Source organism: Chelonoidis abingdonii, chromosome 3 (genome assembly GCF_003597395.2).
Source record: "Chelonoidis abingdonii isolate Lonesome George chromosome 3, CheloAbing_2.0, whole genome shotgun sequence".
In the NCBI taxonomy this organism is placed as follows: domain Eukaryota; kingdom Metazoa; phylum Chordata; order Testudines; family Testudinidae; genus Chelonoidis; species Chelonoidis abingdonii.
In genome coordinates this window covers 161611765-161636172 of record NC_133771.1, presented here as the reverse complement: position 1 = coordinate 161636172, position 24408 = coordinate 161611765, and the positions used below count along the sequence as shown (strand labels likewise).

At 41.3% G+C, this 24408-nt stretch overlaps 1 protein-coding gene across 1 annotated transcript in view; it reads left to right on the top strand.

Annotated features, from left to right (window-relative positions):
* Window positions 1–24408, top strand: part of ALK (ALK receptor tyrosine kinase) — a 635008-nt gene that overhangs the window by 535515 nt on the left and 75085 nt on the right. Inside the window, exon 12 of the mRNA XM_075064275.1 lies at window positions 21023–21185. Coding sequence (XP_074920376.1) covers window positions 21023–21185 — 163 coding nt within the window. The remainder of the gene's footprint in view (window positions 1–21022; window positions 21186–24408) is intronic.

Below are 24408 nucleotides of genomic sequence, written 5' to 3'. Positions count from 1 at the left end.
TTCACTTTAGTCACTCATTGTACCTTTTAATTTCTGTTTAACTAACCCCCTCATTTTTGCATAGTTCCCCTTTCTGAAATTAAATGCCACAGTGTTGGGCTGTTGAGGTGTTCTTCGCACCACAGGGATGTTAAATGTTATTATATTATGGTCGCTATTTACAAGCGGTCCTGTTATAGTTACCTCTTGGATCAGCTCCTGCGCTCCACTCAGGACTAAATTGAGAGTTGCCTCCCCCTTGTGGGTTCCTGTGTCAGTTGCTCTCATGGTTGGTTAGCCCTGTTGCTAAGGTTGTTGCTATGTTGGGTCCAAATTCTTCTCATCAACTTGGCTGTGTTGTGTGTGGGAGAAAAATGTACAATGAATGGGAAACATATCTTTCTCATGAGTCACTGTAAATAAAATTGCACAGGCAACCTTACTTCTGCCATTTCCTAACTTTTTGAGTTCTTGATTTTGCAACCATAACAATATTCTTTTACAGTATTTTTTTCTATGTAATTTGCTAGGTTTTTAAAAAAAACAAACTGAAAAAAATTAATTCCTTCATGTGGCATCACACTGAGATGGGGGTGGGCCATCAGTAGGACTTGAACCTTTAAATCCAACACACTGACCTCTGTCACTTGAGCTAATGAAGTACTGATAATGATAGCAGGTTGTCAACCTCTTTGTGGACCCACACCAGAGGGCGATGACATGCACTTTGCCAGTGGGGTTCTCAGATATTTGCTGATAGCAGGGGCACGGTGAGTCTCAGGAATCTCTGGCTCAATTTTAGATTCTGGAACGGAGTGTAGTCTTCTGCTAATTTCTCTTACCTTGTCCCCTCCAGCCTGTCCCTGTCCCAGTCGTCTCTCACCCCAGCCCGTTGGTCCAAGTCCCATTTTCATTACATGCCCAGTCCCAGGCTCCACTCCTCAGGCTTCTTATCCCAGACTCCTTGCCCAGCAAGTCCTAGTATCCTTCTCCAGACTCATTGAGGCCCCGTCTCTCCCTCCTACTTCTAGTCTCTCCCCTCTCTAAACCCAGGCTCAGTTTCCTTGTCCCTCCCATCTGTCCATCCAAACTCCAGCTGTCCTCCCCACCCCATTCCTGGCTCCATATTCCAATCTCTTTGCCCAGTTCTCCTTCCACACCCCAGCCCCTTGTGAGATCTATCTCCCCTTCCCCCACTCCTGTTCCCCCCTAGACTGGTTCATACTGCCAGTCTCCTTCCTCAGCCAGTCCTAGTCTTCCCCTTTCTCCACAGCTCCTTGTCCAATCTCCTTGTCTCCACACACACAACCAACTTGCTTCTGTTCCTCATGTTTCTATCACTGACTTTCAGTCCCAGTCTCCAGTCCTCACAGCTCCCATTCCCAGTCTCCTTGCCCAGCCAGTTATAGTCACAGTTTCTCTCCTTCCCTATCTCCATTCTTAGTCTCAGCAGACTCCTTGTTCTCTCTCACCATCTTTTGTGCCCTATGCATTCAAATCAGACAGATCCCTGCTCTTCCTGAGCACTGGCAGATGGGTCACTGAGAGCCCAGGAGAGACAAGCTTTCAAGAATTCATTTGCTTGAGTTTCTATTGTCCATTGCATGAGCAGCTGACTTTCCTGAGTGAGGATCAGAGTTATTAACAAGTTATTTGTCTGCCAACTTGAAATGCCATCCTTTCTGCTGCCAGATACCCTTCTCCAGGTAGGTTGGGGAACACAGGGCCATAGGTGGTACACGATTCATAAACCCGGTTAACAGGTCCTGGGATTTGTTCACACCTCCTCCTTCCCAGTAGGCAGCTGAACATTTACCCTAGAGTAGTACCAACCGAAAGAATGTGCTGCTATTATCTATATCAAGCACTGTACAGCAGCAGAATGCAAGAACAAAGGTTGGGAGTTAAGGAATTGGACTAGGACTTGAGATCTAAGTTCAGTTTCTGGGGCTGCCACAGACTTCCTGTGTGACCTTGGGCAAGTCACTAAGGGTAACATTTTCAGCAGCTCCTAAGCAATTTGGGAGCCTAAGTTGCATTTCCAAAGTGACTTAGACACTCATGAAACTAAGTCTTATGGAAATCAGTGGTGCTTAAGAACCAAAAATGCACTTTTGAAAAGGTGACAGAATCCTAATCCACTTAGGCACTTTTGAAAATGTTACCCTTAATCTCTCTATGCCTCAGTTTCCCATGTATAAGTGGGGATAATTATATTGTCCTACATCACAGAGGTGTTGTGAGAATAACTTACTAATGTTTGTGAGGTGTTCAGAACCTATGATGATGGGAACCATATAAGAATCAACAGGGTCAATGGTCCATAGGAATATCAGTGCTTGCATGGTAATATAGCTGGCACGTGGTGCTGCATTTTGTCCCCAGGTACCCAGTGCTTTAGGTAAGACTGAAACCTTTCGATTTTATGGTACGGAAGAATTTCAAGTATTATAATCTCTTCGTTCTTTCTTCTCACATTCCTCTATCACTTCCCTTTATAATGACACCCATCAAGATCACATCTGTAAAGCCCAAGTACCCTACTGTTAAAAACTCAATCCATTCTGAATGGAGCCATTTCAGCCAACCTGTGGCCACTCTCTTACCAATCTCCTTCATGAGGAGAGTCAAGCTTGTCTGCAAAGAGCTGCTTCATGAATGACCAATTCCACAAATACAACAATAAGGCCTGTTGTTTATTTACTAGCAATGGATGAACCTCAGAACCTTTGGCGCTCGGGTTCAGTTTAGATAAGTGTCCAAAATTTGCATCCAGAGTTAATCTAAACCTCTTGAGTCTGGAAGATAGAGCTGGAAATCTCATGACAACAGGCTTCCCTATAAAAGTTCCATTACTTTCAGCTTCTTTCTGGGCTGGAGATACTGTGAGACTAGAACCCTCTTACTCTTCAGTTTCTTGTTCCATCTGATATCTTGCAATTCAGAGAGATACCTGGAAACTCAAAATAATGGGAGAAAAGCTTGGGGAGAGGAAGGGAGGAAAGGGTATCCATGCTTCTTTGAACCTCAGAAAAGGTTTGTTTTGAATCTTGGCTGCAGGTTCAGGTCACTTATGTTATCCTAGCCAGTTTGCCTGTCCCTACTTTTTACCCACATTGCTATTCCTGGCCCTTTTTACAATGGCTTCTGGCACCTGGACCTTGAATAGATCCTATGTGCATAGAGGTGACAATCTTTACCTCTTTGTGCCTGTGGAAACAGCTGTCCCAGAGCTGGAATTCATACCCAGGAGAGGGTAGACAGGGGTACTACCACCTTCTTCTGTAAGGGCTCCTCCAGGAGAGAACAGCAATAACTTCTTGAAGGAACTTCACAGGAAACATTTTTACACAGACTCCCAGAGATGCATTAAGAAAGTACATCTCCCAAGTGCCCCAACACCAGCAACTTTGAGCTTCTTATGTTACGGAGCCTCTGCTCTGGGTGAACTTTCCAGTGACTGTGTCCCATTGCTCAATAAGAGAGGCAGGTCCGTGACCTCTGCATGTCACTTGGCTTTCATCTCTTGCTTCCTGCATCTGAGTAATGCATTTAAGAAACCTCAGGTTGAGCCTGTCAGGGCCATTAGTTTGACGACTGCATGTTTACGGTTGTGCAAGTGAACCCGCAGAATCAGCACTACTGTGACGTCCCTAAGAGTGCATTGATCAATATGAGCCCAGACAAAAGTAATTACAGCTAATGTGATCTTTGGCTTGTGTGATGAATCACAGACTGTAATATTTCATTTTTAACCAATCAGATTAAAACAAAGAACTATGTTTCTGTAGCTAGAGAGACAATAAAACTTCAGCTTCAACTCCCTGAACCGACTCAGCTCACACAGCAGGAAGCTGAGTTTAAGAGGTGTTGTTACTCAGTTGTATGAGTATAAATCCAGAGTAACTCCATTGATTTCACCGACGCGATTCTGGATTACACCTGGGTAACTCAGAGTGGCCTCTAGCCCACAGTCTTTGTTGATTCTGTTCTTGTTCAGGAAAACCTGTTCCAGCAGAAGTAGTGAATCTTCATCCCCACCAAACATCCCTATCCATTCTCAGACCAGTACGCAGCAAAAGACCTTCTCAACCCTGCTCCTGCTCATCATGGCTGGAACCTCTCCATGCCCTGTGGGTTGGCAAGGGTGTGATGGTAGTAGCACAGAATTACTATAAATGATATTGAAGCACCCAGAGCTAGTCTATGACACCACCAGCATGTGAACACACTAAGTGTGTTGCATCCTACTCTAGCATCTGGTCCACATAGATGATGAGAACCCAATACTACTACCAGCTAGTGCAGTTACTCCTCTTCCTCAAGTGTTGCTGGGCAGTGATTTGGTGCTGAAAGTCCCAGAATTCTGTGATGGCTGTTGATCCTGGGGAAGGCAGGTTTATGACACGAAGTTCATAAAGAACTTGTCAGAGTCGTTGCTTCATCTCCCTCAGGTACTTCTGGGATGGTTATTAGATGAATGCTAATTGTGTCCTCAGAGCTCTGTACAATGGAGACTTGATCCCTAAGACCATAAGAATGGCCGTACTGGGTCAGACCAAAGATCCATCCGGTCCAGTATCCTGTCAACTGACAGTGGCCAATGCCAGGTGCCCCAGAGGCAGTGAACCTAACAGATAATGATCAAATGATCTCTCTCCTGCTGTCCATTACCACCCTTTGACAGACAGAGGCTAGGAACACCATTCCTTACCCATCCTGGCTAATAGCCATTAATGGACTTAACCTCCAAGAATTTATCCCATTCTCTTTTAAACCCTGTTATAGTCCTAGCCTTCACAACCTCCTCAGACAAGGAGTTCCACAAGTTGACTGTACACTGTGTGAAGAAGAACTTCCTTTTATTGTTTTAAACCTGCGCCATTAGCTTTCATTGAGGCCCTTACTCTTGATTATGCGAACAAGTAAAGTATTTTTCCTTATTCACTTTCTCCTACCATCATGATTTTATATACCTTATTCATATCCCCCCTCATTCTCCTCGTTTTCCAGCTGAAAATGCCTAGCCTCTTTATTTCTCCTCATATGGGACCCATTCCAAACCCCTAATCATTTTAGTTGTCTTTCTCTGAACCTTTTCTAGTGCCAGTAATCTTTTTTGAGATGATGGAGAACCACATCTTGTATGCAGATTCGAGATGTTGGTGTACCATGGGATTTATATAAGGGAATAAGATATTCTCCGTCATATTCTCTAATCCTTGTTTTTAAGTGATCTGACATCTCGTTTGCTGTTTTCACTGCTGCTGCACACTGCATGACCTCTTCAAGAATATCCACAATGACGCCAAGATCTTTTCCTGACTCGTTGTAGCTAAATTACCCCACATTATTGTATATATGTTGGGGTTATTTTTTCCCAATGTGCATTACTTTACATTTATCACATTAAATTTCATTTGCCATTTGGTGTGTCCCAGTCACTTATTGTTGTAGATCTTTTTGAAGTTCTTCACCATCTCTTTGTGCTTAACTATCATTGAGGCAGTTGAGTACATCTGCAAACTGGCCACCTCACTTGTTTACCCCTTTCTTCCAGATCATTTATGAGAATAAGTTGATGAGGATTGGTCTAGGACTGACCCTCTGGGAAACACCACTATTACCCCTTCCTTCTGATATACCGAGTTGTTTCCTACCCTTTTGTCCCTTGGTCTGTTTAATCAGTTCTCAGTCTGCGGAAAGGATCTTCCCTCTTGTACCATGACAGCATCACTACCACTGAAGATGCACATAGTCTAAAGCAGGAAAACCTTCCAGTCCAGACACAAAGCACCAATAAGGTTGGTTGATCACAGCAGCGTGTAGATCTCTTATTCAGGGCCGGTCCTTAGGATTTTATGTGGGCCTACACAGTGTAGTTAAACTGGATGCCACTATGCCCAATGCAGCCCAAGCTCACGAGGCCGGTGGGACGGCAGGAGGGACGACGACAGCAAAGGATAATGAGACGCCCGGCTGCCAGTCACTGGGGAGAGAGTCACAGTTCCCCCAGACCCCCATCACCTCTCACTCATGCAGAATGGACATAAGAAGGTGACCTAATGAAAAGCACTAAAAACTGGAAAAAAAATGTCAGTCACGAGTCTTTGATATGCCCTTGAAATTTGAGGAGATTTAGGGTACGCTCTAGCTACTCCACCCGATGGCGGTGAGCGATCGGATTTATTCGGGATCAATATAGTCGGTCTCATCAGAGCGATATATCGATCCTGAATAGCTCCCCCGTTGACTCAGAAAAAAAGAAACTCCACCAGAAGCGAGCGGGTGGTAGTGGAGTCGATGGGGGCGCTGCGGACGTGCCTCCCGTGCCGTGAGAGATGGGGTAGCAGAAAAGATACTTCGAGCCTGAAAGTTGTATCTTTACAGCGACACCCTGCCCTGTGTAGAACCAGGCCTTAATTGCAAAAACTTCGTAGTAAGGGTATCAGTTGTCCTGCTGAATACAACATTAACATATAATGGAACACATGAGCAGCTTTCTACTCTGTTTTTACAGTTATTAATCAGTATTTCTAAGAATGAATTTATATTTTAAATGTACTTAAACCTTAAGCCAACATTCCAGATACACATAATTTACTCACTGAACAAAGACATATTAAATTAATCAAGAGACGTTTATGTGTTCATAACAATGTTATTGCGTTAGAAATAGGGAACACTAATTTACTTTGTCTGATCTCCACACAATGACATGTTTATGAAGATTTCACCAACTTAAAAAAATGATGTTTCCAAGATTTTAGAGGTTCAACAAGGATTTTATGTCTTATAGGTACTGATTTTGCTGGAGGGTTCCTGTAAACAGTTCATCAGATAGTCAGAACTTAAAGAAAGGGAAACTCTTGTTCCAAGCTATCTGGAGGGAGAACGGTTGTCCCTTTAGGGTCTTGTCAGTCGGGAAGTGGGGACAGGTGGTGAGGGGGATGACAGAAAGGCCAGATAAGACTTTGAAGCATTTTTGTTTAACTATAATAATAAAAATTGTGTATTCTAGAAAGGGAGGTCTTTGAAGGATTATTTAAAAAAAATATATTGAAGACCAAACATTTAAGGCTAAAGATTGTGCATTAAGTTCTATTGCAAGCATTTTTTAGAGATGTGATTTATAATTCTTCACTCAGCTCACTAATGAAATATTTTAAAGCAAAGATTAAACCTAAGGTCCTGTAACTGACATGTTCTTGTAATATATTACATTAATGCACGATGTTTTTTGTTCAGTAAATCAGGAATATGGACAGTCTAAACAAATTTATGTTGGGCATAAGCTGTTTGTGGGCCATCTGGATTAAGTGGGTTTATAGCACGAAGCTTATGCCCAAATAATTTGTGTAGTCTCTAAGGGCTTGGCTACTTTAGAAATTCAAAGGGCTGCGTGATGTAGTCAAAGCCGCAGCGCTGGAGAGAGCTCTTCCAGCGCTGCTTGTAAACCACATCCCTTACGGGTGTAGAGTGCAGCGCTGGGAGCCAGCGCTCCAGCGCTGCTGCCCTGATACAACGACACTTACAGCGCTGCATCTTGCAGCGCTCAGGGGGGGTTTTCACACCCTGAGCGCAAAAGTTGCAGCACTGTAAAGTGCCAATGTAGCCAAAGCCCTAAGGTGCCACAAGGACCCTTCCTTGTTTTTGCTGATACAGACTAACAGGACTACCACTCTGAAACCTGTCAGTATATACCTGGGGGTTGGCAAATGCCTGTTAAATGGCTTCATTACCCCTTGAATGGCTCTTTAACAGTTTCAGTGTTGTGCTAATAGGTCTGGCAGGCTGGAGGCTTTTTCACTTTTAACTGCTAGATTCCCTCCCAAGAAAGACTCACCAGGCTGCAGCAGCCATCTGTGGGAGCCTGCAGGAAGGGTCAGAATAGGGATAGGAAAACAAGGTGCGTGGACGCTAACACCCAGTGATGCCCCAAATTTTCAGGTGCCCTACGCAGCTGCCTATGTTGCCTATGCCTAAGGACGGCCCTGCCTTTATTTTTAATTTAAAAAGTGGCTGCTCTTTGTGTGCAGAATCTTGCTGAAAGGCTTTGTGGAAGAAGCTTTTTTGACAAGGAATTCTCAAGAGGAAAGGGTGGTGCCAAGAGCAAGCCTGTCTTCTTGAGAATTTTGCACTGATTTAACTAAAGGTGTCATTTTAAACAAATTTCATTCAACCTGTGTCAGTGTGGACATGTATTTTTGTTGAAAACAGATTTATTCTGGATTGTCTTTAAATCAGTTCGGTACCAGTTTAAGCATAATTGAAATACATCACTCTCAAACAGTAATCGATGTCCGGCTAAAAGCCAGTTTAAATTAAACCAATGCATCTTTATTGTGTAGACGAGGCCAGATTGTGGGAATTTCAGGCATAGGAGGAGATGCAAAGTTGAAAGTGGCAGAAAGTTGCAAAAGGTCAGTAATGAATTATTAACACAGTAAACAAATGACTAGCCCGGAAACAGGAAGAAACAGAGATGGGTCTCTGGGTAGGCAAAAAGACACAGAAGGAAAAGGGCTTGACGGCAGGACTGACAGTGATTAGGTTTTAATCACAAGATTTCTGAGGCTCTTGGACAGGCTGCAAATACCATACAAATAGCCTCTCTTCTAATATTTCAGCCTTTCTTTCGGTCCCAATCACAGTTCAGCAGTGCCACAGCAACCCAGACACAAATGACAGATCACTGAACAACAAAAAAAGTGAATTTTTTTTTCAGGTCACACTACTTGTGTCCATCAGTTGCTGCATGATCCAATTTTCTCACCTGGCTAATGTCAATGAGTTGTTTTGTGATTTAGGCTGGATTGTCTTTTTCCTTCAGCTTCAGTCTTTCCCAGGACAGCTGATATTTACAGGGATTTTGCAGTTTGCATCAGAGAAAGTTCTGCATTGGATACTGCGCTGATGTTTCTCGGAAGAACTCTGAGTCATATTAGTTAATCAGATGAGGGAGCTGAAAGGAGCAGCAGAGCAATTATTTAGCAAAAGAAAATTGCATTTGTTGGCTCTTCACATGCAATTATACCAACTGAACCATTGGCATAATGCAATAAAGATGTCTGCTGAATTGTATTTCCATATTAAGCAGCAGTAAACTCAGTGAACAAGCAGCTCCCCCCTCAAAAGTAGTATGCAAAGTAGTGATGGAAAGTGTGTTGAGAGTACAGTAGTAGTGGGGATGGTGGTCTGACCCTTTATAGACACAATCTTGTACACTATCTAGTCCTTCACATTTCCATTCCCCCAGGGGTTAAACTGAGGAGGAATAGTGGAGGCATCCACAATGCAAATTCAGCACCATGCACCTGCTGAAATGATCAAAACATATCACTGTGCAGTTATATTGGAATTACTACTCTTCAGAGTTACCCATCCAGTTGAGATGAATTAGACAGCTCACACTTTTTAGACCTATGACTTAACGCTGTCCACTCTTTCAAAAACAGCCTAAATTCTGCAGAAATTGGTTTGACTGTCAGGGGAAGTTTTCGAATAGCCATGCCATGCTGACTTGGTCCCTGTTTTACCCTCTGTTCTTTTCTGTTATCCTTTGTGACTTCTTATTAGATATGGATAAGCTAATTCCAATAAAATAAGAAACATCTTTCATCCAAAATCTTCACTCCAAACTCCATCTCTTTTTTTTAAAGTTTGTTGTTTGTTTGTTTTTGTTTTCAGGTGTGTTGAATTTTTTAATTTTTGTTAATTAATTGGTTAATTTTTTATTAATTAATTTTTTGATTCCAGAAAATAGCATGAGACAAATTGTTCTTATGGTAGTTCTAGCTCAGCCACTCATGCAGGAGATTTCCAGGCCAGCTTTGCCAATGACAACAGTTCAGAAAAGGTTGAAAGAAGAATCTGAGTGTATGAATACTTCTGTGAAGCAGACCTTTCAACCATTTGAAGTTCTCCCATCACTGCTATGGAGGCGCTGTCTGTGGATTTGAGAAGTATTTGCCTCAGCAGACTGATAGATTGAAGAGGAGTGGTTGGTGAGGGTGAATGGATGGATAGAGATCGGGACTATATAAATAGTTGAGAGATAGGCTAAGAAGAGGGCTAGCTAGACTTTCCTGTAATGATACCAACATCACTAGCAAGATTTGCTTACTTCCACATAATGCAAAACATGGTATTCACTTGTTTTTTTATGTCCCAATAATATATCACTACTTAGGCTATGTCTGCACTACAGAACTTGCAGCGCCACAGCTGTACAGCTGCTCTAAGGTCTCCCATGTAGCTGCTCTATGCTAAAGGGAGAGAGCCCTCCTGCCAGCATAATTAAACCATTCCCAATGAGCCATGGTAGCTCTGTTGGCGGGAGAGCATCTCCTGCTGACATAGCACTGTCCATACCAGCACTTTCATCAGTGAAACTTATTTTGGTCAGAGGGTTGTTTTTTTAACACCCTGATCAACAAAAATTTTACCCACAAATGTGCTAGTAGACAGACATACTTAATGATACAGGGGTCTAAAAGTGTGAGCGAAGCCAACGCTGCTCTTTAACACCGTTTTTTCACATCTTGCCCTCAGCATTAATCCATGTCACTTTTAATGCTGGAAAAGGCAATGGCTGCAGGTCTCGCATTACCAGTCATCAAGTAACTATTAAGCCACTGAATGTAAAGCAAAATTGAAAACCTTCCTCTTTTCACGGTGTTAAATATATTTCTTATGAATTGATGCAGTATATTTTGTCTGGATGCTTTCAGCGCAGAATGACCACTGGAATTAATGGGAGTGAGTGGCAAAAATCTCTCATGCATTGAGGTGAGGATGTATCGCTCCATGTTTTATGATATGTCACTGGCTGCACAATGTTAGTTAAGATTGAGATAGGGAATCCAGCTCTGCTGTAAGTTCCTGCTTCAGTTCCTTGGTGAAATATCAGAGGGGATTTGTGAATGTTTTCACAAGTACTTGAAGCAAATTAATTGTTCTGTGGTTTGTGGCATCATATTATTTGTTGAGCAATAGCTGCTTCAGAGGAAGGTGCAAGAAGATCCCTGAAAGACAATTACAAAATTACCCGCCCACCAGTGAAATTCTTTTCTAGCCCTTCTCAGTTAGGGTGTATCTACACTGCAATTAAAAACCCACTGCTGGCCCACCCCAGCTGACTCAGACTAAGGGGCTGTTTAATTGCAGTGTAGACATTCAGGCTGGCGCTGGAGCCTGGGCTCAAACACTCTGCAAGGTGGGAGGATCTGAGTGTCTACACTGCAATTAAACAACCGTGGAGCTGCGCAAGCCCCAGTCAGCTGGCACTGGCCAGCCGCAAATGTCTCTTGCAGTGTAGACATATCCTTAGTGATTAACCTTTGCCCTGAAGCATCAGAGCTTGTATTCCTTATATGTATATTCTATATGTATATATGTATTATTCTATCTAACATTAATTGTGGGTGGTCTCTTGGCCTTATATATTGTAACAGTGAGTTGCATGGACTGCTTATGCACTGTTTGAAAAGTATTGAAATCTTTCAGTAATGCATTACACTTGACTTCTGAAATACAGATAAGGATATGGAGCATGTAGGAACAGTGAATTTGTGATCATCTTAAGGCTGAATAAATCGATTTACCCTTAACTTATGCTGGTTTGAGCCAACAGATGCCAGTTAATGTATTTATGCCTTTGAGGAATGGCTGAGATGCTTATTGCCATTTTTGTTACACTTGTTTGGCATATTTGTGAGCAGTGAAATTGCTTTCCACTCCAGCAGAGGAAATATGTCTCATTCTTTCTTCCTCTGAGTTCCATTTTTTGATAAAGTTACTCTTTAGAATGCCTGCATTTGTGCCACCTTGAGCTGTGTTTGTGCCCGACCCACAACAAATTGTGAACATTGAAAATCTCATGGCATTTTTTGCCAGTGTCAGGGGTGTTACCCTCTCCACCCTGGCTGAATTCCAGTTTGGTTAATCACAGTACATTACCTGTTAGAGCTGTGTGGGAACCAGAATTTCCCTCCTGCAGAAATTTTTGCTTTCCTCTACTCACTCCCCCCAGAAAGTTTCAAATTTGAACAAATCAGATATGTGACATTTTCCATGGGAAGGACACTTAAAAAAAAATTCCATTTCCAAAGAACCAAACAGGAATTTTTCAAAACTTTCCGGTCCTAGCTCCCCTGCAGCTCACCAAGTGGGCTCCTGAGAAGCCTGGAAACCCAGGGAGCCTAGGTCCACAGTACCCCATCAGGCAGGTTCCTGCGGAGGTGGGGGAGCTGGCAGGAAATTAGGCAGGGCCTGCCAGGTTTCCATTGCAAGTTTCAAGTCCTACAGAATATGGGGATTCTGTCAAACCAGCATTTTCTGTCCAAAACCTGTTCAGTTGGAAAATTTTCTAGCAGCTCTAGTACCTAGACATTCCCTGTACAGTTTCAATTGATTTACAATATTCTTCTTCACTTCTTGTACTAAACAATTGCGTGGATTTGCTGTCAGCCTTTAACCAGCTGCTGTGTTTCATTTCTGGAATGGTTGCATTTCATTGGTGCATGTTTGATTTTTGTGCATATAACATATAATAATTGGTACAATATTTGGGGATCCTTGTGGATGAAAAACACTATAGACCTGGAATATATCATTATTGTTAGGGATGCTGCTGACTCAAACACCAATGGAAACATAAGTGGGCACTTGGGTATTGTTAGAGGCAGAAAATGGGATTATAAATGCTATATTTGTTGCCAAGTAAAATTAAAAATATTGAAACAAATATATCTATGGGCAGATGTTGAAATATTTTCCTCACCTAGTGAGCGTACTTTCTGCACATGCATGCACACACGCTCATACAGGGCCAAATTTAGGGGCAGGCGACCCAGGCAACTATTTTTTATTGTTCACGGCAAAAGGGAAAATAGAATGTTTGAAGTAACATATTTCAGGTATTCCGTATGTGGATTCATTTTTCACTAACTTCCTAAAATGTTCTGGACTTTTGTAGAATCTTGTGGAACCTTCCAGACTTTCTGAGAACTACATTTTCCTTGAATCTCCTAGAGTGTTGTTAGCCATGCCCATGCAGTTATATAAGGGGCGAGACGTCCCCACTCAGTCAATGAGATATAAAAACAAAGCGAGAGTTCAGCTGGGATATTGTGAACCTTGTTTTATTGGGTAATTGTGAAAGTGTACTTGTGATTTAAGACTTGAAGAGTGTAAGTAGTGACTAATAAAGGACATATTTAATGAAATGCCAGAGATATCTATCAAACACAACAATATAAAAAAAAAATACTGTTACTTTTCTTACCATGCTTAACACGTAATGTTTGACTTTCTAATGCTGCAGAGCATAGACTTTTGCTCTCCCTAATACTGTCTGTTTCTCCCAGAGAAAATAAAAGATACCCCTGAAGAAGCCTTCAGGAGCTCAGTATAGGAAGCAAAAATCTCAATTGTAATTTAGTTTGCAGCAACGGGCAATATTGATGGAAAAATATCTGAAACAGAACAACATACACTGGGCTTTAGGCAGTAGCGATTATCCCAGTGCAGAAGAAATTGAGGAGTGAAGCGTAAATGTTGGAAGTCCTATTACTAAGGAATTAGCAGAATTACCAGACAATAAGGAATGGGCATGTGAGGAAAGTGATAGAGAATCGTCCAGTTCTGGCAGCATAGAGAAGAGTGATGATAAAGAAGAATGTGGCTCACAGGAAAAGGAGAGTAATGACAAAGAAAAACCTGGTTTACATGAAAAGGAGAGAAACAGTGAAGAATGAGCCTTGCATGATGACAAAAACAGCAATGAGAAAAAGTGCACACCGCAGATCGAGACATCAGAGCCTGCTTTATGGCCAGCAATCCTGAACTCTGCCAATATTGATTGTACAGTTTTGAACAGGCCAGGCAAAACTGAGGATCTGATGTTTCCAGTAAATGAGCAAAAAAGTCACTTCTCAAAGTCACACTGCAAAAAAATGCTCAAAAATGTGAGAAACTGAATCAGCATTGGCTAGTTTACTAAAAATCAACTGACAAAGTGTTCTGTTTTTGTTGCAAAATATTTGACAAGAATGCCAGATCGTTGTTTGCACTTTCTGGGTACAATTAGTGGCATAACTTAGCTGATGTTCTGAAGCAACATGAAAAGTCACCTGGCCATTTTATGGCCTACTCTAAATGGATGGAAGTCAAGTCGAGGCTCAAGCTAAATAAATACATAGACACAGAACATTGTTAATGTAGAAACCCAGCATTGGTGGAGCGTGCTTGAGCGTCTGATCTCAATATTCCTTTTACTCGCAAAGAATAATTTGGCTTTCCGGGCTCATTGGATAAGTTCATTGAACATAATGGTAATTTCCTCATATTTTGAAGAGTGTCTTGGGAGATACGATGATGTCACACATGAGCACCTATGTCAAGCAGTTCATAAAGAAGCTATGGACCGTTACTGGAGCAAAACAATTCAAAACAAATTGACTGACCTTATGGCAAGGAAGGTACTTGATAACATATTGATATGGCTTGGCAAAGCAAAGTACTATGCTGTAATAGTGGACTGCAATCCTGACGTTAATCACAGTGAAAAGATGTCATTTACAGTAAGATTTATTGATGATGAGATTGGTTATATCCAAGTACAGGGACACTTTATCTGTTTCCGGTCTGTGGACAACTCTTACTGGAAAAGGCCTAACAGAACTGTTTATGAGTGTTTTGAATGAGAGTAAAATAAAGCTTCAGGATGGCCCACCCAAGGCTATAACAATGGTGCGAACATGAAAGGAAGAAACAGTGGCATCCAGGCAAAGATTCTGATCCTGAATCCAAGAGCTTTCTTTATGCCATGTGGCTGCCATTCCCTCAACCTGATTATATCAGATGCCGCGTCATCATCTTTAGATTCAGTACTTCTCTTTGGAGTACCGCAAAGGATATACATCCTGTTTTCAGCATCAGCTATCAGGTGGAAGATCCTCATGGACAATGTTACATATCTGACTGTGAAGCCACTAAGTGACACTCGCTGGCAGAGCTGCATTGACAGCATAAGGCCAGTGAGGTACCAAGTGACTGAGGTTTATGGTGCCCTGATGGAACTGGAGCAATCGAATAAGCTGAGACTGGAATCTGATATGAGCGCAAAGCCTGACAAACCAGATCACTGACTTCAATTTGCAAGGTCAAAGGCAAGAAGAGCGACCTTTTGAACCAAAGGACTAGGTTTAACATTCTAAGGCTGTCACCTGCTGTAACACTCACTATTTAATACTGGTCCAACCAATGTTGGTGCACAGTTCAATTTCTTGATGTTAGTACATTTCAGTTATTCTTAAAATTTAAAAACTTTCTATCAGCTTAGGAAATTAATTTTTTATTTGCTTATATATGGCATCAATAAATACAGATTTACGGATCCTAGCTTGCAAATTTATTGTCTTATATGACAGGGATAAATTATGCATGCAAATCATACATCAAAGTCGTGATGCAATAAATGCCATAAAAATAAGGTATTCAAAGGTTTAACAAATGGGTGGTGGTGGAAGACACTCCTCGCCTGGCACGCCATTTAGTCTAGGGACAGCCCTGCACACACATGTCCATCTACTTGGGAGCACTAGCCCTGGTATATGCAAGTCATAGACTGTAATCCCTCCATTTGCAGGTGACAGAAGCTTCATACCCAAGGCCCATTTGTATAAATGGATATTGGCCTGTGAAAATTCTATTGCCTGCACGTGGCAGGATTAGAATAATTCAACTGTGTATGCAGGCTTTGCACAGCGAGCTGGTGAGAGGCTAATACCCCACTGTAAAATCAGGTCCAGAATCTTTTTAGCTTCTGTCCCCAGCCATAACTGTTTAGATCAGGGGTCCCTAAAGTTTTTGCCGGTACAACAACCCCTTTTTAATAAAATTTCCTCTCGGGAGTCCAGAGAGCATGGATGATGCCATTTTGTAGAGCAAAATTGTGTCCTCCGTGCATCATGACTTCACACACATCATCCATGCGAGGTCATGCTGTGCGGAGCAAAATGGTGTCCTTCACCCACTAGGAATCGCCATGACCCCATCTGCTGAGGGCGGGACCCCATTTGTGGTCACGATCCACAGTTTGGGAACCGCTGGTAGAGAGAGCTGACACTAATGTATGGGATAAGAGGCTAAGGTTTTGATATTTTCTTCAGCATATGTTTGTCAGGTCACTAATTGGCATCTTTATTGGCATTCTTAGGATAAGGCTAAGCACTGCAAGAGACATGGAATCTGAGCTATAGTCTCACCCCAGCTCATTCTGGCTCAGAGTTCAGACACATACGTTGAAGGCAAGGTGGCTGGTGAAGTTTAAAATGTTAGTTGCTCTCAGTGATTCTTCATGGTGATGGTCAACACAAGGGTTAAGCACCACTTAAATTCCACTTTAAGACTTCAAAATAGGGCCCAGTGAGATTTAAGTGATGACTAGATTTATTGGCTATCTGCACCAGGGTGAATTCCACCCTCTGTATATTGTCCACATAGTCAGACAAACGCTACCCAATCTTCCTGGCAAATGTTCATTTGAATTTTTAATTGCATTTGTTTGTTGCACTTTCACTACTTTGGAGTTTGTTTTTTCCGACTATTTTATGGGTCAAAGGTGAGTATTGGCCAAAACAGACAATTTTAATAAAATATTGTAGAGTTTTCACAGAAAAAGAATTTTTAATTTGTAATCATGATTAATTATAATGGAAACCCCACTGAAAGAGTTAATGCTCATCCAATCAAAGAACAAGTGTAAACATACCACATGGCCTTTGCATGCAATGAAAACATTCATTTTAATGCTAGCGGACAAGCTACAGGCCAAGAATTATTCCCAGAAACTACTTGGCAAATAATTTTGAACAATAAATAAGTCTGAGAAATGACACTCCAGTCACAGACAGGAAAAAGAGATTAATGATTGTATAAATTATTCATTATAATTTATTAGCTTGGCTCTGATTCTCAGTGCAGTTTTTTATTTCATTTTTTTCTTAAATTGAAGGCTTCAGTTTATTAACCCAATTAGTGGTCTGATCCAAGATGTCTGAATCAGGTCCAGAGGGTAGAAAAATATAGGCCTAAATCTTCCAAAGTAACTATTGATTTTGCATGCCTCTGTTATTGGGTGTCCTGACTTTCAGCATACTGGTGCTCAGCACTTTCTGGACATCAGGCCTCTTTAAAGTATCCAAAGTGGGACCCAAAATCCTTAGTCACTTTGGAAAATTTAGACCAAAATATATTACTTTTTGGCAGCCACGGAATGGATAATTATGGTGTGCTGAAGGTACTACCCCATCATGCATTGCTGAACAAAGGAGAGTTGTACTGTATGTTACATGACGGCATCACAGTTGCGTGCAAGTGGAAAATGCTGTGCTGCTATCCCAGTTGCTTAAAGGGTTGTTTTCAGTGTTGCTGTTTCATCTGTGGAGATCAAAGCTGTGTTCAAAACTGAATTACTCTAAACTGCCATGACATGCAGCAACCTGTGGAAACAGGTTTCTGAGAGTTTTTAATGGCTCGTGTAGTATGTTGCAGTTGTTTCTGGTACCGGGGGAAGTCAATAATACACAGGGAGGAAATAGCCACTTTTACTGGAAAAAGGCCACTTCTGAGGTGTTATAGATATTAAGAGAACCTTGGATGCTTGTTTTGTTATTTAAGACTTCAAGCAAGTGCTGTATTTAATACATTTTTTAGATCAATGTGGGTTTCTTGGGGAAAAAGTCTGAGTTTAGTCTAGATCCAAACTTTTTGAAACCCGTCGTCCTAATTTTTTTTTAAAACCAGGATCGACTTCCCCCCAGGCTACATTCTGTTCCTTCTTGATCCAGCAGTAAAGTTGGACTGCCTTGCAGTATCAAACAAGGAGATTCTGAACTAGGAGAAAGAATGTGGTCCCTAAATCACTACAGTAGTGATTAAGAGGGAATACTGAGAACACCTGGTGGTGGATATTAGGAGAAATCCTGGTCCCTTTGAAGTTAATGGTAAACCCCTCATTGACTTCAAGGGAGCCAGGATATCACCCATTATGTTTTATATGCAACTTAACTTCATATATGTAGGTGTCTTCACGAAGAGAAAAGTTTCATAAAAATTAGAGATGCAAAAAGACCTACAATGTCCCAAGCAGCCTACCCTCGGGGGCCAGTGCAGGACTGGTGCCTCCACTGTATCTTCTTGAGCTTTATCCGCACTCATTCAAACTATGGAAGAGAGGAGAGGAACTTCCACTCAGTTCAGAGAAGCCATCAGACCTTTGGCTTCTTATCGGAATTCCAAACATTTAAGACTCTGGTATTAAAAATTCATCAGGTTTGTATAATAAACTTCTTGTGATCTAGCTTTCCCCAGTCCACCAGCTTTTTGGAAATCAATATAATAGGAGGCTTATGGGAGAGAAAGCACACATTTTTAGTTAACTGCACAAGCACTCAGTTCCATCTGAGTCTGCTGTGGGCTCTGGAAACCTCAGGTCCATACTGAACACAGGTATTAGCATAGTCACTCCCACAGTAGCATTACATCACCAACTTTAGGGCTTGTCTGCTCTGTTCCTAAATAATTCCATGTGCAGACAGATTTTCACCTGAGAGATAAGAGCTGTTTCTTATTATTCCAAACTAAGATACTCGCCTACCCATTTTACTAAGCATGTGCTTCAGTGCAGCTGGTTTAGCCCACTGAAATATTACAATGTTAAGCCACTATGATAGCTGGAAGGAGAGGCTTCAGCTTTCTCTCTGGCAATGAAGCAAATGAACATAACAACTTTCTGGCATAGGACTGTCAGTATTTGAAGGGATCATATCCACAGAAGCATTGTGTGAAAATTCTGATAAACATTCTGTTTAGAAACTGTTAGTCTCTGAGATTATATTTTCTGAGATTCTCTTTCCCCATTTTTGTTTTTTGTTTTTCGCCTATTATCTATATAATCTTCTGATCTAACTAAGTTATCTAAAGTGTTCTATGCTCCTGCCCATAGCTGTAGTATCCGGGCACCTTCCATGCAAAATCGATAGCAAAGTCCCCGGCAGACTTTGTGATGTCTCTGTCACTTCTCCCTTTCCAGGGTCGAAACTGCTTGAGATAGGGATTTTTTGGGAGGTAGGGAAATTGGGAGAAGGTTGGGAATAGAAGGGGATGTTTATATTGTGAGCATCACATATGGTAGAAAGGTTTTCTCAAAGAGAGTGGCTTTGTAATGTTTCCTGAAGATGGTCAGGCTCTGGATTAAGAAAGTCATTAAGAAAACTGGATACTTTATTCTTAAGGCCCTGGTCCAAACTTTCATTGACGTCAATGGGTTTGGAACAGGCCTTAAGCCTAGAAAGAATAGTCAGGTGGATAGAGCACTGGAGCTCAAGAGACCTGGATTCACTTCCAGATTTTGTCACAGACTTCTTGTGTAAGCATGAACAAGTCAATTAATCTATCCTGTGCCTCAGTTCCCCATCTGTAAAATGGGGATAATACCTCCTTATCTCATAAGGGTGGTATGAGGATAATTTTTGTTAATTGTGAGGTGCTCCTGAAAAAAGCCATATTTGTAGATAGCTCTTCTGCACTATATATCTTGATCCCTTCTATGCCAAATCCCAAACAGCTGTTGTGATAATAAATAATTGTTGCTCTATTTCACTGAGGGAATCTCACAGCTTTACAAATGTTAATGAATTTAGCCTCACCACAGTAGTAGTAGTATCCTCCCCCCTCATCCCCAGGAAACTCCACCAGTAATAGCAAGAGTGGAATGGCTGGCAAAAACCACCTAGTGGTGTTTTGACTATCCTGTCTAGACCAGCTTTGGCTTAGATGGCAGAGTGGTTAAAATGCTAGCGTCCGATCTGAGCTAACACTTCCTCTGTTGCTATCACCAGTGCAGCTGCATATGTTGTAATGAATTGGTGGGAATGTTGAAAAGTAATGCCACTGTAGACACAGCTAGAAGGGTGAATTGGCTTGCCCAAAGTCACGGTTACAGATCTTTCAAAAAAAAATGTTTTAAATCTTTCATTTTTAGTGACAGTAGAGTCTTACTAATGGAATTTACTGGATTTTGTGAATTAGCATATAAGTAAAGACCCCCAATAGAGAAACCAAGGACCCGTGCATCAGATACAGTTTGTCCAGTTAGTTTTGATTATATTTAATGCTTTAGAGTACATTAGCAAATGTTGCAAATATAATTTGCAGAACTAATGAGGTCTTAATAATACGAGGCCTCACAACAGTGCTGGCTCTGGTGGTGAAGCTGCAGAGAAATGGGGAGGTATTGCAATTTCATCTGTGTGAATTATGAAGTGTGACGATTAGCAAGATTCTGCTGTACAAATCTATGCACATAGGGCCAAATCCCCATCTGGTGAAAATAATTACTGTGGAACTATGCTGATTTATGCCTGAGGGTGATAATGTATGGCAAATAATGTATACAGCTGAATCCTGGCTATATCAATCTCAGTTATCTCAAACTCTCTCTTATCTGAAACTGAGCCATGATTGCTTGTGTATTAATTACAGTGAAAATTCCTCAATTATCTAAAATCTCAGTTATTCAGAATTATTCTCATTCAGGCCCCAGTAACTGAGTACTGTATATTCTTATTTAGTAAATGACAGTAGAATAGCAGAGGGGTAAATTGCAATGGTCTAGTTATTAATGGATCAGACATTATTCATGGTCCAGTGGATTCTGGACTTGGATTCTGTTCCTCATTCTGCTATTTACTTGCAGTGTGATTTTGAACAAATTACTTTGCCTCCCTGTGACTCAGTAAAAGAGAGGTAATATTCCTCATTGTGAGGCTGAGGACTACAGGGGAAAATCACTGCATAAGTGCTAAGTATTGTTATGACGTGCTAGATTATGAGGAGCCTTGTGAATGACTATCCTTTTTCCCTTAAAAATAGATTCTGCAGATTCTCCTCTTGGTCCCAGTCCAAGGAGAAGCAAGTAAAAAGAACAGTGAGGCTGTCATATATTCAAAGTATATTTTACATGTGTCTATTCTAGATCAGTGGTTGTTCACCACATGTGGTGCCAGTGGACCGCAGGGACCCACTCAGACCCAGTGCAATGATGCCTATAGGAACTTCAATCTCAGTGTTATAGTGGGAGCTGAAGGAATTCTTCAAGGTGTGCAGATCTGGAGAGTGCCAGCAACCAATACGTACAGGTGAGAGACCCTGTCATTTTCTTGACAAGTTACTGACAAAATTGAAATTTTCCCCCATCTCCAAATATGTTATGAGCACATCAAATAACTGTTCTCAGAATATTAGAACTTGACCAAATGTAGATGGATTTTCACGGGAATAGCAAAAGGCACATCTCTGACCCAAGGTCTACTTCCCTGCCAAATTTAAAGTTTGTGAGCCAAAGAATGGAGACACAAGAGTGCCTCAAATAAATGGTTGGAGAAAAAAAAATAATATTGGCAAAATTGTCTGTTTTCCCTACTTTGTTGTGAGGAATAGCTAAACTGTTTTTCTGAAACTTAAAAACAGCCTGAGGCAGAGACCAGGCGTGGGAAATTTCAGCTCAAATTATTACAGTCTGGCAAAGTTATAAGCAACTGGCAACAGGGGCTTTATATGGGAAATGATGAGCAACCTTAGCTATATGCATCACTATCAGTCCTACCTCTAATTTAAAAGAATTGTTGAGATGTGCACATACCAAAACTGAATAAACTCTCCAGGGCAGGAAACATGTTGGTTTTTGTTTTTTTGTTTTGTTTTGTTTTGATCTGTGAAGTGTCTATCCACTTCTGAGCCCTGTTAAAACCATGATGATAAAAAAGAAAATGAGAGAGCAAGATTGACAGCTCAAGCAGTTGCACATACATGTGCTCTAACCACATAGGCAAACTCTGCCATTGCCAGCTAAATGACATTAATTTCACACTGATTTTTGCAGCACTTGCTGAATTAATGGAACTGCTCCATTAGTTCATTGAGTAGAGCAGACCTATAAACCCTGGATTAGGTCTGACATCCCATCCACTTGAGAGCAGTAATGTGTGTGCAGAGGTCAGTAGCCCATAACTGCCCTCCACCAAACCTGAATTGCTGCTCAATAACCCAAAGCACATCCACATCCCACTAATTTCAGTGGAGTGATGGCAGCACAACAGGTACATCGATATACTAACTGGTCAAATTTGACCCTGAATTTTTTGATTGCTAGAAACAAGATTTTATGAAATGTACAATTTAAGAAATGTTTCCACACTTTTTTAACAAATAATAATTCCCCTGCAGTGTGTGCAATGGCAGGTTTGTGCTAGTGAGTGAGACCCCAAAAGTGGCATTGAGTAGAAACAAAAGTGACAAGATTGAAATTTTCCCCCATCTCCAGATATGTCCTGAGCACATCAAATAACTGTTCTCAGAATATTAGAACTTGTTTCCTAAGTTTCCTTCTTTCATTGTGGGAGCTGAAAGAAGTGCAAACTGGTAAATAAACATATACATAGTGTAGGGCCAAAAATATTTTTTTTCATTTTAATAATCTACTCTGTAGCTTGTAAGATAACGAAAAAAATTTTAAACTTAAATGACTTACTACCAGACACTTTTAATAACTGGGTCCCTTTCTTTTTCTTCTGTGAATTTTTATTGATATGGGTATTTGCTACCCTGAACTAATTGTGCTTGTTAGCATGACCTTTCCAGATTTATGCAACAGGCAATTCTGCTACAGAAGTGGTAAAATTAGCAGTTTAAATTTAACAGGCCTGTTTAATTGGCTACACTCTAGTCAACAAATAGAGATGTTCAGACATGGTTCAAAATAATTTAATCAGGCTACTACTGGAAAAAAATAGTTAAAAGATAAAAGAGCACAGTCAAAATTGAGCCGACTATAACTAAACAATAACATTGGGCCATATCATGCTATCAATTTTTTTTTTTAAGCAGAACTCTCCATTCAAATCAATTATTCTGCAGTGGATTGTTAAGCAACTCCCCTCTGAAGACAATGGTAGAGTTCTGCTTAACACTCATTGACATATTCTGATATAAACTGGACACTAGGAAGTTTAGACTTGAAATTAGATGAAGGTTTCTAACCATTAGAGGAGTGAAGTTCTGGAACAGCCTTCCAAGAGGAGCAGTGGGGGCAAAGGACATATCTGGCTTTAAGGCTAAGCTTGATAAGTTTATGGAGGGGATGGTATGATGGGATAGCTCATTTTGGCAATTAATTTGGCAATTGATCTTTGATTATCAGGAGTTAAGTATGCCCGGTGGTCTGTGATGGGATGTTAGATGGGGTGGGATCTGAGTTACCACAGAGAATTCTTTCCTGGGTGCTGGCTGGTGAGTTTTGGCCACATGCTTAGGGTTTAACTGATCGCCATATTTGGGGTCAGGAAGGAATTTTTCTCCAGGGCAGATTGGCAGAGGCCCTGGAGGTTTTTTGCCTTCCTCTGCAGCATGGGGCACGAGTCACTTGCTGGAGGATTCTCTGCAGCTTGAGGTCTTCAAACCACAATTGGAGGACTTCAGTAACTCAGGCATAGGTTAGAGGTTTGTAACAGGAGTGGGTGGGTGAAATTCTGTGGCCTGCATTGTGCAGGAAGTCAGACTAGATGATCATAATAGTCCCTTCTGACCTTAAAGTCTATGAGTCTTTGATCTTTTATTATTTTTAAACTTTTTGTTTTTATTGAAAAGGATTTACGGTATTGGGGATGCATCTCAATCCTCAATATCAGGACACCAACAAAATAACAAACAGCAGCCTTGTGAAATTGACTAGGCCAGGCACAAAATCTGCTTGCGTACCTATTACCATGAGGATTGATGATAATGGAAAAAAAAAAAAACTAATGGTGTTTTACTCACCCATCAAAAAAAAATGACTTGCCCGGGGTGCGTGGGTGAGTAGAATTTTTCAAGGCTGGCATACAGTGAATATGCATATAAAATATAACCCCAAAGAGGTGAAGCAATAAATTAAACACATAAAACTGACATTTCTTTAATACCACACAGCCTAGGGAAGATCCAAAATTCTGCAGCAACTACAGGCTGATTTTGCCGCATAGTACAGATTGCAAGTAGCTCTAAAATTACAACTCTTCAGGGTAGGTACCTGGCTTCTTCCATGTCTGTAAAAACCCGGCACACTGTCAGGGTGTGTGTAAGTAATTAATGGCTAACAAACTAATTTGGTTCCCAATCCACAACTGGAGTCAGATGCTGTTCCACACCTCTTAAAGATGCAGAACAGAACTTGCAGCCAATTGGAGTCGGGGGGTTGGGGGGGAGGCTATAATGGGTTCAAACCATCTTTGTGCCCTTCTGATCCTGGACTTCTGCAGGAGCTGGAGAGGCCCCCAGCATAACCTAGACAGCTCTGGGGACATGTCAAGTTACAACAGCTTCCCA